The sequence below is a fragment of the Lottia gigantea genome, assembly GCF_000327385.1.
Source record: "Lottia gigantea unplaced genomic scaffold LOTGIsca_27, whole genome shotgun sequence".
Classification (NCBI taxonomy): domain Eukaryota; kingdom Metazoa; phylum Mollusca; class Gastropoda; family Lottiidae; genus Lottia; species Lottia gigantea.
In genome coordinates, this window is record NW_008708846.1 from 2,213,330 (window position 1) to 2,228,206 (window position 14,877).

The window sequence follows — 14,877 nt, forward strand, 5'->3', positions numbered from 1 at the left end:
AAATGCGTTTAATTTTTAGCTCGTAAACACTCTAGAAGGCACAATTCTTGACGGATTTTGACGAAACTTGGTGTGAGTGTTCATAATAGTATGAACCCTATTGAAAATTAGAAGAATTGAACAATATTTATTATGAGTTATTGCCCCTGTTCCAGAGAACGCGCTGAATGCTGAAAATTTGCCTTCAAAATTAAAGCTGCCAGTTTGGCATATATTATCTTGCCTGGCAAGCTTTCTTTTCCCCCTGATGATCAATATCCATCATGTTCATCGACTAGTTTAATGTGGATTTAAGCCGATAAGCATTAAAAACAATCGGATTAAAAACTGTTACCTTCAATCTGATAAGAGGTTTTACGTCATTTATTTCGTTAAATTGGTAAATTATCGTTTCAATTACATCAAAACTTGTCAAATTTATCATTTCATGTATTTTGTTTGATAGGATGTTTTTTTTCTTTGATCAATACTTTTCATGCCACTGGACATTTTAATGTTGATTTAATATGTGTAGAACAATAATTATAGCTTATTTATGTTTTGTTGGGATTGATCACACGCAAATTCATAGATCGGTTGTTTTTATTTAGAATAAAATGATATTTAAGGATGTTTTTCCGTTACGACAATCATTGTTCCCCCTATCAATACATCTATCATATTTAATTAAAATCATGATCAGTTATTCACAGGTCTTTAAACTCTATTTAGCCATATTCACTTAATCAGATCTATAAACTCTATCGAACCATGCTCAATACTTCATATCTATAAACTCTATTGAGCCATATTCACTTATTCATATCTATAAACTCTATTGAGCCATATTAACGTATTCAGATCTCTAAACTCTTTTGAGCCATATTCACTTATTCAGATCTCTAAACTCTTTTTAACCATATTCACTTATTCAGATCTTTAAATTCTATTGTGTCTTATATTTCGATCTTTAAGCTCAACAGAACCATGTTCACTAATTCAGATTTATAAACTCTATTGAGCCATATTCACTTATTCGTATCTATAAACTCTATTGAGCCATATTCACTTATTCAAATCTATAAATTCTACTGTGTCTTATATGGACTTTTTCAGATCTCTAAACTCTATTATGTCTTAAATGGACTTATTCCGATCTTTAAACTCTATTGTGTCTTATATGGACTTATTCCGATCTTTAAACTCCATTGAGCCATATTCACTTATTCGTATCTATAAACTCTATTGAGCCATATTCACTTATTCGTATCTATAAACTCTATTTAGCCATATTCACTAATTCAGATCTATAATTTCTATAGGAGTCATATTCACTAATTCAGATCTATAATTTCTATAGGGGCCATATTCACTAATTAAGAGCCGATTCACCGATTCAAAGATCTATAAACTCTATTTAACCATGTTCAATACTTCAGATCCATAAACTCGATTTAACCATGTTCAATACTTCAGATCTATAAACACTATGTAACCATGTTCAATACTTCAGATCCATAAACTCTATTTAACCATGTTCAATATTTCAGATCCATAAACTCTATTTAACCATGTTCAATACTTCAGATCTATAAACACTATGTAACCATGTTCAATACTTCAGATCCATAAACTCTATTTAACCATGTTCAATACTTCAGATCTATAAACTCTATCTATACATGTTAATACTTCAGATCTATAAATTCTATCTAACCATGCAAGATTTGAACGACATGTAGAAGCGAGGAGCACATCATAGAATATAACACTTCTTTAATAAGGTTCGGCACATAACGTGTCGTCATCAGATGTTATAGCAAGAGATTGGTAGGTAGGTAGATGACAAGTTAACGTTCGCTTCCAGCGGATGCTGATATCGCAAACTAAAACAAGAGAATAAAACATAACAAAAAAAAATATATAGCAACAAGAAACAATATAGAGATTAAGAGAGAATTAACAAGTAAGGTAACAATGCGAAGTCATTGAGCAGGTACTGGTAGGAAAACGTAAGCTAATGAGTTTATTGTGAGGAAGACAATGGGAGGACCTCACCTCACCATAAACTCATAATTTCTATAGAAGCTATATTCACTAATTCAGATCTATAATTTTATATTGGAGCCATATTCACTAATTCAGATCTATAAACTCCATCGAATCATGCTCACTAATTAAGATTTATAAATCCATCGAAGCCATATTCAATAATTTGGATCTATAAACTCTTATCAACCCATGTTTAGTAATTCTTAGATCTATAAATACTAGGTGCTATATTCAATAATTCATATATATATTCGAATTTAGAATTGTATAACCGAATTTGGAACTGCGTGCTGTCGTTTTAAAACAGGTTGTAAACGTACTGCAGGTTATAATTAGCGTGTATAAGAAGTTTGTTTAAATAATTCTGTTTCGATTGGAAAAACTCCAAAACGAATAAAGTGAAGTATAAAAACACTGGATTAGTTTGAAAACATCTGTTTAGTTTACAGATGTTAGTTTCAGATACTGTAAATTACTTAATAATTTGCATGTAATAAGATTTATCGTGGTTTGCTTATTTATAATGTACATTTACGCCCAACTTCATCTCTTTTTAGATGAAAATGACATGTTTGCAATTGATTAAATTTCGTTTCTTACGAGGTTTTACTCCCTTTGATCTGACATTTGGGTCAAATCAATCATATTTTCAATTGTCAGTTTTAAGGCCTGAGAAACGAGTCGAAAGTCGCCTATGCTATAAACATAAATGTTTATTTCTAATTTTTAATTTGTTCCATGAATATCTGTAAACATGGACCTTTGTCCAGCGAGGCAGATTCAAATAAGCATTCTGCTTCTTTCTGTATCCCATATATGTACATTGTAAATTTATCTGTAAATAAAGAAATACTGTTTAAAAAAAAGTTTCCACGCTGCAGAAGTATCTACATAAGTACTTCCTTGAAAAATGGTTTTGGGGTTGAGTTTTCCTGAGAACAACGATTACCTTGAAATTCAATTTATAATACTTGAATCAACCTAACATTGATCTCAACGGGATTAGTCGAATTGCTAGAACCACAGACGTCTGATTGAAAATTGGAATGGCGCAAATTTATGCTATCATTGCCCCCGATACATATACATAATTTATGAAAACCTCTTTACAATCCGACAACTATGTTGTCAGTATCAGAGCCTCAGTAACGTAATAGAGATCTTTATCAATGTTATTTAAGTAAAATAATTAAAAGGTATTCTAGAGATCTCTGACAACTAATAGATTCAGTCAATAGATTATAACGTTAAGTAATTTATTATCGTAACTTATCACCTTCAAATCTAAAAAGAGGAAGAAAATATATTCAATTCGGCACTCTTAATAGGATTCTCATTGAGGCCAAAAAACACAAACTTCAAAATCTATTTCTTTAACTCAATCCAATCTTTCCGACCGTCCATTGCTAAAATAGAAATCATGATATTTTTAGACCATTAGGATAATGGAATTGGTCTTCTAATACATGTACTTATCATTGAGTCTGGATTTCCATTAAATTTTCATGGATTCAGTCAGTGATCTTTTTCTTTCTAGATTACAGAGCATTAGATAATAGATTTATATACTTTATTCTTTTATTTCAGGTATGTACCAATTTAAACAAATATTGTTATTAATGTGGTTCACGTAAGTATGAAAGTATATATCGAAGATATTTCGACATTCCGTCTGCACGAAGGTTTACATTGGGTAACAGTTCAGTTCCAAACTGTGGCCTCAGATGTATCATTTATATCCTTCATGTGTCTCAATCATATGACAGCGTGAACTTGATTTTGGTACTTTGTTGACAAAGTTTCTCGTGACCCTGAGCAAAAACCTTGCTTTAATAATGCATTTGGATGAAGTTGGTATTGAAAAGAGACAATTTTTTTCCCTGGAAACTTCAAGCAAATGCGAATACAAACTGAGGTAGCAGGCAATATCCAGAGGCATTATGTCGCGTGACTGGACGTAGTGCGTCACAAATTAATGATCAACAACTCTATTTGATATATGGGCAAGGGCAATAACTCAAATTCCTTTCATCGAAAAATGGTCAAATCGATCAAACAAGATCTCATTGTAATATAAGATGATCACAAAAACCAGATGAAAACTTTAGTCTTTATAGTGTTCACAAACAAATTTCTGACGCGCTTATACTTAGTCAAGGGCAATAACTAAAAAACCATAATCGTCAAGTTTGAACTTGACCTAGATCTCATCATTTTAATGATCACATCAAATTTCATTTAAATCAGATGAAAAATGTAGTTTCTAGTCAAGGGCAATAACTCAAAAATCGTTCATCGAAAAATCGTCAAACTCAAACTGTCCAAGAGCTCATCAATACAAATGATCACACCAAATTTCATTAAAATAAGATAAAAACTGCGATAACTCAAAAACCGTTCATCGAAAATCGTCAAATTCGAACTTAACCATGATCTCATCAATTATAAATGACTACTGAAAACTATCTTTTATCCAGCATGATTCACCGCAAAGGACAGAAACGGCATTTTTTTAATTTTGAAAAATATAAAACATTATTTTACTACTATAATTAATGGTAAATTTATTATTTAAGATATGAATGCGCCACGGAAAGAAACTTCTTCAGTGAACTTTGGCTACCTAATATCAATTGTCTTGCACGAGTGCATTTTGTGTTATCAAATGAGATTTGTGATCAATAAAACGCTGATATTCACATCTTTTGTGATCGAAGTTGGGATAAACCTATTCCACAGACAAGTGAACCAGCTATATTTTATCTGCTTTTCGCCAAGAGTTTGTTTTCAACTGTAATAGTTGCTTTGTAGACATATTAATTACCATACAGACAAGGAAGTGTTTTATTATTATATATTATCATTTCTATGATTTATATGTTGTAAATATCTCCTTTCAATTATCGTGCACCTATCAAACCAGATATTTATAGTGCAATACAATTATGAAATTATTCCGTATTAAAGGGAATGTGTAGCATAATTTTATCGTTATCTAAGTTATATGTATCTTTCAAGTGACTTTCCGCCTTACGAACGTTGGATATCCGAAAACAATAGTCCCTAACCAGGGTTATAATATTGTTTTTTTTTTTATACACGAAATGTTCAGCGTATATGGCCGTCACCAATGACCTTCTTTCGTCCGTTAACAATTGAGTTCCTGAGGGATTTGAAATCGATTGTTATCACCCATGCATTTACCATATCGAAGATCAAAAAATTCGAAAAATATTGATTTGGTGTTGTTGCCCATGTTTTTAGCTCGTAAACACTCTACAAGGCACGATTCTTGACTGATTTAGATAAAATTTGATGAAATTGTCATCTAAGAATAAGCCAGTTTCGAAAACAAAAACTATGGTTTATAGTTGTTGTTTGCTAAATTTTTCTAAATCAAACCAAGCTGCTATTGTGCTTATGTTACTATGCCTACTAAACAGGGACAGGTACGCCATTTTCGGAGGTTGATGTGGGTCTTGAATATACGTAAATTGTCTTCAGGTGTACAGGGAATGTACAAAAATCGCAAAAAATTCCTTCAAAAATAGCTTAAACTAGGAATTACTCTTTCTATTGCAATATATGTCTGTGTCGGAAGAAATGACGAGTCGTATTTTAATAATCAAACGCGGATAATTTGGACATTCATACATTTATTTGAAGTCTAAAATTTCGACGGTTAGCTGTGAACAATATTATTGATAAGCTTAGATAAAAAAAAACCTTTCTGACACTGATGTATAATTCGTCAAACAAATGGCTAAACTGTCCCTTTAATATTTGTTTTGAGTTGATGAATATAATTATCTCTCTGTCAAAGAATACATGTGTAGTTGATGGAAGTCGTCTGTGTTGAATATATATGTATAAATATGATGACAAAAGCTATCAATTCAGACATGGAACCAATATTTGAATTTTCTCGCAGCAATATATCTTCTTTAGGAAATTCTCCGTTGGCAGATGTCACCTAATAGTATGTATAAATCTTTTTCTTTATGGAATTCCCTACTGTACGTTATAAAACTAACAACCTTTTTTGATATTTATTGCTCAATTACTACTATAAAGTTATCTATCTTTCTGAGTGGATACTTCTGAGTTTCAAAGAAATTATATGATATATTATTCATACATTAGATAAGACCATTTTATTTATAACTTCTCCTTAAGTCTGTAAAATGGCAATGGCTAATTGACATTGCATATTTTAATATATTATCATAGTACAAAAACAGCTCAAACTGAATGTAACGGTGAAAAATAAAAAAGAAAATACGAGCATATGAATTTCATTAAACAAAACTTGCTCTTTCTTTTGGCATTAATGGTAAAACTAAGAAAAGATTCTACAATTTTAACAAAAATTGATACATCTGTTTATTAAAGAAGACAGAATTTTCACACACCTTTTATTATTTTGCAGATTATATACTTCCCCTTTAAAGGACATGTTCGCCAATTTTCGGGGGTTGATCTAGGTCTTAAAAAATAGTCTTCAGAAGTACCCAAACTGCACGAAATACTACATAATCCCGTCTAATATACCTCAAACTAGAAATCTGAAAAGACAAGTCGTAATTTTAATTTAAAAATCGCAGATAATTCTGGACACGCAAGGACTTGAAGGCCCAAATTTCGACTACGAGTTGTAATGCTATCCTGATCCCGTTTCTGAGACTAAGGTACAATTATTGGTTAAACCTGTCTCTTTTAAGGATCACTACACATCATGACTGTTACCATTTCAACATTACTGGAAGATTTTCAAATGAAAGAAGCACTTGTTTCCAATGTAATCCAATTAAAATCAGACGCCGATTTGCCTACAACTGAATAGTAAGTTTCTGTCAGAAATGAAGAAGTTTTTAGGAAGATCTTTGCGAATATTATTTTCTGACAGTTTTTGACGAAACTTGCTGATATTAATAATCGGCAGGGAATGAGCCATATCAAAAATTAAAAGAAGATGAAAAACCACTCTTTTTATCTGAGCACAGGTGAAGAGTACAAAGCTGAACAATGCATGTTTTATTAAGACTTTTTGACATATCTTTGCCCACATCATAATATGGAGGTATATAGTCGACACTATTTACCTCACGTTTGACGGATGGCATTTCCTGGTAAACGAGCGCATAACTCTTGTGCTCTAGTATATTGATAATGCTATTGCTCTTTTAGTTTCCAACTAATCGTTAAAACTTTACTGAAAGTTTCTCGTTTTACCTACCTACTCCATTCGACAGTGGGCGTCTTTGGACGAGATCCATTATATCTTTGAAACGCCCGAAAACACTCTAAAAGACACAATAGTCTTGAGAGATTGTGACAAAACTTGATGCAATTGTTTCTCATCCAAAGATAAACATTATATAAAATCAAAATTTTATATCAGGAAATATTGCCTGTGTTCTTAAACACACGTTTGACTATTTCAAGATCGGGCGGAGACATGATCCCCATAGATATATCTTAGACAGCTCTAATTGCTGCCTTCTCGAAGATGGTAGTTGTATCTGGAAGTTACTTGGTAAGAACAACCTGCAGCGTCTCCTCATACAGACTAATGCTTACCAGGAGAAGGGTATAGATGGAGCTTGGAGATTGGCATAGCAGTTGCAATGCCACCTTGATTGTGAAGACTGTCACCCACCAGCTTCTAAAGTAAAAGATTTTAATATAAAAAGTAGGAGATGATGCGCCTTTATTAAAGTAATAATAGTTTACATATATTTACTACAGTCAGGTAATTACCCGACTTATTGATTAAGTGATAATGATTTATTAATAAATATAATTATCGATAAAATCACTATTATTAATATTGAGTGAATACAGTAAGATTATGTAGGTGGCCAATGTCAGGTCTCAGACGGGATTTAAGAACACCTTGACCTCCGAATTCAATGAAACGCCGGGGTTTAGACTCGATCACGGACATTTTTCAACCCATTAGAGAAATCGGCTTGGCATGGAAAAGGCCTCCAGTAGTTTGTTAGGACAATAAAATGGGGTTTTACACGTAAACTTAACAACCCTCAACAATTCTAACAAAATAGTTGGAAATCTGAACTGAAATCTTACGTCTGTCTGTTCACATTAAAGGGAAAGGTTCGTCAGATTGTTGACTAATCGTACCTTAGTCTTAGAAACATTATTTCTTTTTAGCTAAACCAATCAGTAATAGTGTTCACAGTTCACCGTCGAAATTTGAGCCTTCAAATCCATGTGTGTCCAGACTTACCCGCATTCTATATAAAGAAAAGATATATATATATAAATAGAAAGTGAAATTCCTAGTTTGAGGTATTTTTGAAGAAATTATATGAATTTCGTACATTTCTGGTAGTTCTGAAGACTATATTAATATGTTCAAATCAAGCCCCGAAAATGGAAAATCTGTCGCTTTAACTTTGGCTATTACAATTCGACAGAATTTTTCAACATCGGAGTTCGATTGTCCAAAATTTTGAAATTTCGAGCTCTGTGTATAAACAAACTTTGCTTGACATTAAAATAAAGCCCTAATAGATGTTTATGTGTACATAGCTCTCATGTAGTGTAATCCTAGTCAAATGGATGACGCTACTAACGTAATACTTGAATAATCGGAAGTCTCGATGACCTATGATAAAATTATGTATTTACTAATGGCCAGTAATTCTGTTTAATCACAGGGCTTAGGTCAACATGAAATTGGCATCACGTTTTATTGAAATATGTCCTGACTATAAATTGTCTAGTCCTGGGGACTGAATAAATATCGAAATAAATGTTTTCTGTGGTAATTTGATTCGGTTTGTCTTCTATTGTACTTTTTATAGTTTCTATGAATTTGTGTCATTTAAAGGCAGAGATACCCCCTTAATGTTTTCGTTATAAAATTATAATATGAACCTGTACAGTTACCTTCGGTAAATAACGAGCTTGTTCTCGGTATCAGATGAGCTTGATCACTAAACAGAAAAATATTACGAGATTATTGAGTTAACAGGGATATTTGATGAGCTTGATGTGTTCACAGATAAATTATGAGCTTGTTGAATTAACAGAGGTATGTTATGAGCTTATTGAGTTAACAGGGAAATTTTATGAGCTTGACTTAACAGAGACATGTTACGAATTGCTTGAGTAAAAAGACGCTTATTATGAGCTTGTTGAGTTAAAAGATGCTTATTATGAGCTTGTTTAGTTAACATGGGCATATTATGACTTTGTTGAGTTAACAAGCTTTTTCATGTTTTATGGTCGTGTTCTTTCATCTGTACATTATATGCCATTTTATACCAATCATACTTTAGTCTCAGAAATGGATTTTTTTTTAGCTAAACTAACCAGTAAAAGTGGTCACAGCTCACCATCAAAATTTGAGCCTTCAAATCCATGTGTGTCCAGAATTATCCGCAATTGCGATTTTCGTACATTTATAGTACTTGTGAAGATCATATACATATATTCAAGACTCAAATCAACCCCCAATATGTCCCTTTAACGGTTGGTTATATTATGTGCACGTTGTTTGTTTTACAATGGTATATTTGTATGGAATTCCGTGAGGTTAAAGTATTGCTCTTAACCCGGTGTAACGTATGTTAGGAAGAGGTCTAGACATGGTTTATTCGTAAAATCTACCAAGATGGAAATTCAATGTAACCGGTAAACGGAAATATCCCGTTAATTTCAGACATTTAATAAAGTTTAATTCCGAAATTATTTATCCATTCCGACTAGATGGTATATAAATCCTTTCAAAGGTTTCTCAATCACGCAATGTCACTTGTACATATTAGACAGTGTCGGTTATTCCAATTTAGAGGTTATAGCAAATGTTGCTCTATTTTTATATGGTCGTGTGTTTGGTTTGATATGAGATTTTGATCTTTTATTTGTTTGTCACGTAACTGTGTAATATAATTTACTATAGCAATGTATGGTACATAACGTAAGAACTATATTGTACCTCACGAGTGCCACAGATCATCACGCTCGAAAAAAGCCTGGAGGTTTATTACTATATTCTTTAAGGAAAGCTCAATTGTATACTAAAATGCTATTTTTTTATATCCAATTTTTCGAGGAAGTTGGAAAAAAATCAGCTTTCAGGATGTTCTATATTTACATATATACAGTCAAATCCACGATGGCAAGAAAAATTGGATTCCTTTTTGTGACTATCCTGATAAGATTGCGTGCTGTTATTTGCATTAATTAGCCAGCACCAGCAATCAGATGCATAAAAAGGACATTAAACCAAATTACATCTAGGAATAAACCTTGCGAAGCTATTTTCGAAATTTGATTTATACAAGAATTGATAAAGGAGATTAACTTAACTCGAGTACAGTGAAATCCCTCTAAACCGGTATCCTAACGGACCTATGGAAAATGGTTTTACAAAGGGTGCAGTTTACTCTGTATTACTGATTGTAAACATTTGGTACGTTTCTTAAACTTGAGAAAAATACAAACAGAGTGGTGCAAGTGGAGGGTGCCACTTTATGGCATCTTTTGATCGTCTGATCCACGGCTTCAATTTAAGGAGTATCGCATATTGACTATAATCTGCGAATCAAATCAAATTGTTCCTGTCGATTATTGGAATTATTCTATGGCAGTGGTTCCCAACCTTTTTCAGCCTCCACACCCCTGGAGTAATCATTTGAACCCCTCACACCCCCAAAACAATTGACATTCAAAACATTGTAAATTTTATAATTTTTATTCAAACTGATCACATTTAATCATGGATATATAAGGATATATAATCATGCTACACACTCTAATTGACTGCATACAATACATGTGCTGTCATAAAACATTGAGACCCAAGTCAATTATCCTGGAAGAATCTTCAATTTTTCCATGAAAATCCTCAAAAGACGCCGAAGCCGACCTGTCAGCTGATGGACCTGTAGTGGGAGGTCCGTTAACTAGGACTAATTTCCTACATTGAATGTTCTTTACCAATTTTTTACTGCTCCATTGATTGTACAGAAATAAAATGATTGACTTTATGATTTCAGGTCGTTAAAATGTTAATCATAATCATTTTGATGTTTGGTTTATGCTGGTTGCCTCTACATACATTCTTCCTCGTCATAGATTTTAATCCCGAGTTGCTCAATTACAAGACCACAGCTCAAGAAGAAATGTTTACTGCTATTTATTATTGTGTTCATTGGTTAGCCATGTCCAATAGTTTTGCTAATCCAATTATTTATGGCTTTTTAAATGAAAGTTTTCGGGTAAGTATTCATATTCAATTTTGACAGCGTCACCGATTGTTTTTATAGAAAAAGGTTCATATCAGTCGGGAAGTTACTTTCATTTAAAAAGAACAACAAGGGATCCAGCATCTCTGACGTAAGAGACCAAAATAAGACAAACTGCATGCAACATGAAATTTTCAGAATGTTTAAAATGTTCAAAAATATTTTTTCATAGAAAGTAATGAAAGGAACAATAGAGACAAAAAATTTAGAAATAATACATACAATGCAAAAGAAAATATCCATGTTAAGTTCCAAAATTATGAGACGTATGTAAGGTCTCGTCGTGATTACAAATATATATGGCAAATACAAACATTATTGACTATTACTATAAGGTACGAGGACTGGCTTCGTTTTGGGAAGCAAGTGGTAGTTTGGAATATCCAAGCGGGTTGTATATTCATAGGCATATATTTTATTGTCACGGGACGTTATCCAATTAAGAGTTATCACACTTAGGCTTAATACTTTTCAACCAACCCTCGTACATGCACAGTTGACAAATCCAAACGTAAAGTTGCTTCAGCAGCTATTAATATTTTTTTAAATATTGCTCATTCATTTATCTTTTCAGGCTGATTTGGCATCAATATGTTATCTCTGGTTCCCATGCTGTAAATGCCTAAAACGAATAGCGACAAGAAGATATAGTGTGAGCACCAACGACACACGGGTACAAAGACAAAATGCTGTGCGCAAAAATCAAACTGTCAATGTAACAAAACAATCGTTACGAAACGGACACAAAGTGTATTTTGAACTTCGACGATCAATATCAAAAGAGGACGAAACGTCGCGACGAGCATCGACGAATACCAATACCAATAATACCAATCATGTCAATAACAATAACAATAGATTAGGTATTGATGAACGAACAGAGCTGAATGTCAGTAGTGGTGAACTCAGCAGTGATGATTGTTGATTAGGGAGTCTGAATCGTTGCGTATATATTGGTGCACTTAATGATAAATGTAGCTGTTGAGAATTCGGGCCTTGCTGTTGTGTTCAACAGATTTTGAGTTCGCATACAAGTACATCGTTCATTTTATGATTGACAAAATATGTCGTTATCATCCAGTGATTTGAGCAATAATGTGATCAGTTTAACGCCCAGTTGTGACATACGTGTTGTAACTTATAAACTATAATATGATTCGTGATGAGAGTTCGTGATGTATGGTGTGCATTTAACAGTGTGACGTCATGTTGTTTGTCGCGGAATACATGTCTGTATGTGATATCACTTATACCCAGTATTAGAATTGTCCCAATTTGAACTTTCTCAATAAAATATCAATATATTCAGTCAGAGCGATGGCGACACTCGTTACAGTAATTAATAGATGGCGTAGACCTCAAATTTTCTTAACTTGCGATTTGTTTTATAATGCTTTGTTCTCATCAACATCTGACACTTAAGTTTATGGGCTTGGAATTTAGAACATAAAAAAAGAACTTTCAAAAGACAAAAAAAAAATTTTCCTTTACCATTTTTTATATAGAACATTAACAATTCTTCAATTCTCAAGACGCCAAAAAGGTGACTTATTGGTTTAGTCTATTTGTCTATGTTGGCTTATATTCATTAATGCATTTCAAACAAGAGCTTCTCAGAAGATCTCACATTTTACACATACGACAGAAATTGATCGTACGATTTTTCGAGAAACGAGACCCTGATACTAAAAAGTGATATCATTTATTTTTATATAAACTTGATTCACATGTAATATGTGTATTTAGGGAACCATACCACCAGGTTAAAAGATTCAAAAGAGATTCTTTTTGTATTTCTGTGCACCATTCTTATTTCCCCTTCATGGTTGAGTCAGAGAAAAACTTGCCCACAGTATTCTTCTCGAAAAAAAAACTCAAAAGTGACGTTAGAATAACATTATCCACAGACGTCGCGCCGGAAATCAGAGATTTCCTGACACCCATACTATCTTCAGCGGAGATCTTTCGTTGCAGTTTGGGTATTGAAAAGAACTGGGTAATAGAGTCTAGAATTCAGAATGGTGCAAAAAAAAGCTATTGATGTCCCAGATACAGAAATCACTCTTTTGAATCATGTTAAGTACAAAGAAAATAACCATTGTTTTATCTGAAATTTTTGGAACAATCCTATATTATATCAAATTGGTTTTGAAGATAAAGCTTATGCCAGTTCGTTTAATCGAGAATACAGACGGGGGTAGACGAGATAAGGTGTCTGGTGATAAGGAGAAGCAAATATCTGAGTACGGACCTAAACATAATGCGGATACTTTTCGCATTAAATTTTTGTAGTTCTTAAATAATATCGCACTCGACACCTTGCATCGTCTATTCGCAAATTTACATAATATAATTCCTTATAAACGAGTGATTTCCAGTTGGGAATGTTGTCCCCAAAAAAAAATTAGCCCAACTATCCATGAGAGACAATATGACCTATTTGTTGATAACATTATAATTTAGCAATCTGGTTCAATACACCTGTATCGGGGTTACTTATATTCTATGATCTGAAGACATTTTAAAAAAAAATGGTTTATGATTATACCAATCAAAATGATCCGTTCAGTAAGATCTCACATGAGAGGTGATTCTGATATAATCATTATTGAACTTGTGGGCCCACGGTTTCGATTGGTTAATTATTACTCTTTGTTCCAACTTGAGTTTAGGAAATATGTTGCCTCGTGTAGAATAAGAAAAGTAAACCAATATACACAACGAAATATCAGATTGTATAGTCATGTTTGCTGCCCAAAAATAGATCAATTGGACTAGATCACACTGAAAAAGACTTAAAGCATATATAAACCAAGGAGCTTATAAAGCTCTTTGATATAAACCATTAATAACAATTTATATTTATATAAAATGATGATATAATTAAGGTAATGAAATACATTAAAGTGAATATTATATTATCGTTATCTTATCTTGACAATGTTGTATGTGGAGGAGAAGGAATGGCAATATAGCACGATAGGGGGGCATCTAAGGAATTGTGGTGGACTGAAAAAAGACGCCTGGTCCGCCAATAATTTGAAACAAAACAGGCAGTTGAGAGCAAGGGCGTCCGATGAATTTTAAGGAATTTGTAAGGCAAATACCCTGAAATGATACATTCTTTGATATAACTCAATAAATAAATAACGTATATTTCGGAAAATCTGAGCCTCTATCGTTCAATTGGCATCATGTGCATGCCCAATTCAGAAAACTGCTAAAAGGTTATGCATGATTTAGCTTTTTAAACTTTAATCCATTTTTTCATACCCCATAGTGCGGACGCCCATGTTTGAGATAATATATTCGTACGGTCTTTGTGAATGTTCTGCTAGCGCTATGGCAGGCATTATTTACAGGATCTATGTCATTATTGTCAGGTGATCACATGATTCTGGTGATTTAAATATCAGAGGCTGGTCGTTCATGACTACGGGTATTTGGAAACAAGGACAATAAAAACGAAATCTTTCTGGGATGTGGCTAAAAAAATGACAGTAAATGCAAATTAGTAAACCGATAGTCACCTTAAAATATTAAATGCAAAATTTTGTGTCAGAATATC

General features: G+C 32.9%; 1 protein-coding gene across 1 annotated transcript in view; it reads left to right on the top strand.

Annotated features, from left to right (window-relative positions):
- LOTGIDRAFT_117895 (hypothetical protein) overlaps positions 1-11,306 on the top strand; it is a gene marked incomplete at both ends in the record, with an annotated part of 34,861 nt that extends 23,555 nt beyond the window's left edge. The window contains one exon of the mRNA XM_009056328.1: positions 11,061-11,306. Coding sequence (XP_009054576.1) covers positions 11,061-11,306 — 246 coding nt within the window. The remainder of the gene's footprint in view (positions 1-11,060) is intronic.
- Positions 11,307-14,877: the final 3,571 nt, after the last annotated feature.